The 3,014-nt window shown below is 53.1% G+C and overlaps 1 protein-coding gene across 1 annotated transcript; it reads right to left on the bottom strand.

Moving 5' to 3' along the window:
• Positions 1-162: 162 nt before the first annotated feature.
• LOC119325918 (alpha-amylase type B isozyme-like) lies at positions 163-1,749 on the bottom strand. The gene is made up of 3 exons (XM_037599642.1): positions 1,638-1,749; positions 604-1,548; positions 163-495 (listed from the first exon to the last, which is right to left on the bottom strand). The coding sequence occupies exons 1-3, from the start codon at positions 1,716-1,718 to the stop codon at positions 244-246; spliced, it is 1,278 nt and encodes a 425-aa protein (XP_037455539.1). The 5' UTR covers positions 1,719-1,749; the 3' UTR covers positions 163-243.
• Positions 1,750-3,014: the final 1,265 nt, after the last annotated feature.

Genomic DNA, 3,014 nt, shown 5'->3' with positions numbered 1-3,014 from the left:
GCAGAGGCGGAGCTTCTACCATCAAAGCCTCAAGCTTTAGGTTGCACGCTCCCGCATAGTCGTGCTCTACGCAATTTTGGTCAACGAACAATGAGTAAACCATGAGTATCGAAAACACTTATTGATTATTATTTATGAAAAATACAATTGATGTCCCTCATCCTCACTTTTACACGGAGGAAGTACTAAAATCGTACTATGTGGACAACATGACTAATTTGCAGAGTTGCTCTGGTAATTTTCTTATATTTTCTCCCATACGGCATAGTCTTTGCCGTGTGCGGCCACCTTGAAGCCTCCGGGAATGAGGTGCCCCACATTGTATCTTGGCCCGAGCTTGACGATGACCTTGCCGTCGATCTCGGCAAGGTAAAGGTCGGCGTCAGCCTCTATGATTTGCAGCTTGCTCTCACTGTGTATGCCCTGCCGGGTCCTGATTGACACTAGGCGATCGATCTCCTCCTTCAGGCCCCAGTCGAAGAAATGATCGTAGAACTGAAGAATCACAATTATTTTTCATCAGTTCGGTCATGCATGGTTTCTTATCTGAACGAAAAAAGAAGAAGACCAATTTAGATACGATGAACAGGTAGGATGACTCACGATGCATGGGGTCCCTGGGTGCGTGAGGATGTAGGCGTATCCCTGCATGACCCTGTCAGAAGGGAAGGGCCACATGTGCTGCGTGGAGCCGGTGTCGTGGTTGTCGACGAAGGTCACCGCCTTGGCTGGCCACCATCCGATCATGCCCGGCGCCTTGCCGTCGGTGCCGCGCAGCCGCCACAGCTCGCCCTCCACGGCGACGTTGAGGATGCCCTTGGTGGTGAAGTCGAACGTGGTGCCCGGGCCGGAGCCGCCCACCTTGTTCACCCAGTTCACCAGCTCCTGCCGGTGCGGGTCCTGGTTGAGGTTCGGCTTGCCGTCCCCGCCGTACGCCAGCGACGTCCATATCTCGGCCACGGCGAAGCTGGCCTCGGAGCGGTCGATGTAGATCTTGGCGACGTCCGCCGAGTAGCCCTTGGCGAAATCGAAGCGCCAGCCGTCGAAACCGATGTCGGTCCTGAGCCAGTTGAGCCACTCGACGAGCTCCTTCTGGACGCGCGGGTTGAGGTGGTCGATGTCCGGGGCGGCCCCGAAGTCGGCGCCGGTGTCCGGGTTGCCCGTGCCGTCGGCGTAGGGCCGGTCGTCGCGGCAGATCATGTGGGGGCCCCAGTCGAGGCGGGCGTCGGGGGTGCCGCCCTCGAAGATGCAGTAGATGCCCCGCCCGTCCTTGCGCTCCGCCGTGCGGTGGTTGATGACGATGTCGGCGATGGCCTTGACGCCCTTGCCGTGCAGCGCCCCGATGAGGGACTTGAGCTGCCCCTTGTTGCCGTACTTGGACGCGTCCAGGTCGTAGAGCCGGCCAGGCATGTACCCTTGCTCGGAGACCGATTGCGACGCCGGGGGGAGCCAGACGTGCGTGACGCCGGCGGCGGCGATGTCGTCCACCTTGCCCATCAGGAAGTTGTACCATCCGCCATTGTGCTTCCACGACTCCCAGTTGAAACCCTGCCGCACGCACAAATCACAACTCAAAACTCAGTCCCCGAAACGTGATCGCGGTACGTATAGGAGCTGAAGACAGGACACGATCTTACCTGAAACAGGACTTGGCCAGAGGCCAAACTGGCCGACAGGCCAAGGAGGACGAGGAAGAGGGATAAGTGTTTGCTCGCCATGTTCTTCAGCTCTCTCTAGCTGTGCTCTCGAGGAGGAGGATGGAGAACTGATGGATTCAGCTGGTGTGTCTGGCCAGGTATTTATAGTGTGCTGCAGCATGCCGGTGGGCAACTTGCAAAACGTATTCCTGCGCGCTCGGCTTCAATGCTCCGTTGGGCCGGCGGATCGATGGATATGTCGGCCGGAGTTTGTTATCGGCCGGTGCGGTGAGCTCAAAAGGCGAGTGATGGAGCCAGCCTTGGATGAGAAGGCACCGGCCAATACGACTGTCAGTTATCCTGCTGAACTTGGAGAATTCCTCAGAACTCACTCACACGCCAAACTAGGGGAAAATAAACACCATCCTTTCTAGCGGTGGAAATGGAATCGTGTGTGTGTGTGTGTGTGTGGTTTCAGCTCTGGCGCACTGAAATGAGGGTCAGTTGACAAGTGCTGTAGCAGTTCGTAAGGTCTGCGGGCAACTGACGGTTACTTCCGCATTTCAGGTTACCAAACAGAAATCCGGGTCAGAAAATCCCTGGCAAATTTTGCTGGATAACGTGGATGAGGTGCGTTCCCCGAGGCGGATAAAACTGACATAAATCTGCAAGCATTGTTCAGAAACTTTCTGGTGAGTACCCGGACCCGGTTCCAACTTTTTTTCAGTCCGGACAGATCAACATATATCCGAGCATTCATTCGTTCGATGAGCATTCAATTCGTGAGGGCACGAGTATGTGGCTGGGAAAGATAGATTGTTCACCCATTTTATCCCTTCTTTTTATATCCCCGAGGACTGCCGAATGCAGTTGCAATCTTGCAGCCCTCGACGTCATTTTATTCACCAGAAGTTGCACCTTTTGCTGGAACGTTGGGTGGGATAAGCAGACGCCATGATAAGCGCTGGCCAGAGACGGTATCGCGGGGCCAAAGCAAATCGAACTGACTCAACAGAACAAACGGCAGAGTGTTTCCAGGAGATGGAGATGCCAATTGCCACAATGCTCTCTAGAGTCTCGACGTCAGGCTGCACTGTTATTCTAGTAAAATTTGTGAACTTCTACAGTACTTTGATAGAGAAAAATACCAATAGGTACAACTTCAAATCGGCATCACTATTTTCAAACTTTATTTTATTTAGTATTGTAAAAGTTTGACTGTCTGAAAAATAAGACACCTTCTATATTTGGAACAAAGTATCCGATCGATTACGAGATTGCACCGTAGCTCATTTTGTTAATCTACCTCGTAACCTAGATTTTAGTTCAGTTTGTTAATCTACCTAGTAACCTAGCATTTAGTTCATTTTGTTAATC

Source organism: Triticum dicoccoides, chromosome 6B (genome assembly GCF_002162155.2).
Source record: "Triticum dicoccoides isolate Atlit2015 ecotype Zavitan chromosome 6B, WEW_v2.0, whole genome shotgun sequence".
Classification (NCBI taxonomy): Eukaryota; Viridiplantae; Streptophyta; class Magnoliopsida; order Poales; family Poaceae; genus Triticum; species Triticum dicoccoides.
The sequence above is the reverse complement of the archived record's forward strand: the minus strand, read 5'-3'. Positions and strand labels throughout refer to the sequence as shown.

Bases quoted from the DNA above. Each gene is read 5' to 3' on its own strand.
- LOC119325918 (XM_037599642.1), bottom strand. From the start codon at position 1,718: ATGGCGAGCAAACACTTATCCCTCTTCCTCGTCCTCCTTGGCCTGTCG. The intron at 1,549-1,637 runs GTAAGATCGTGT...TGCGTGCGGCAG, and splicing joins CTGGCCAAGTCCTGTTTCAG to GGTTTCAACTGGGAGTCGTG. The intron at 496-603 runs GTGAGTCATCCT...GTGATTCTTCAG, and splicing joins ACCCAGGGACCCCATGCATC to TTCTACGATCATTTCTTCGA.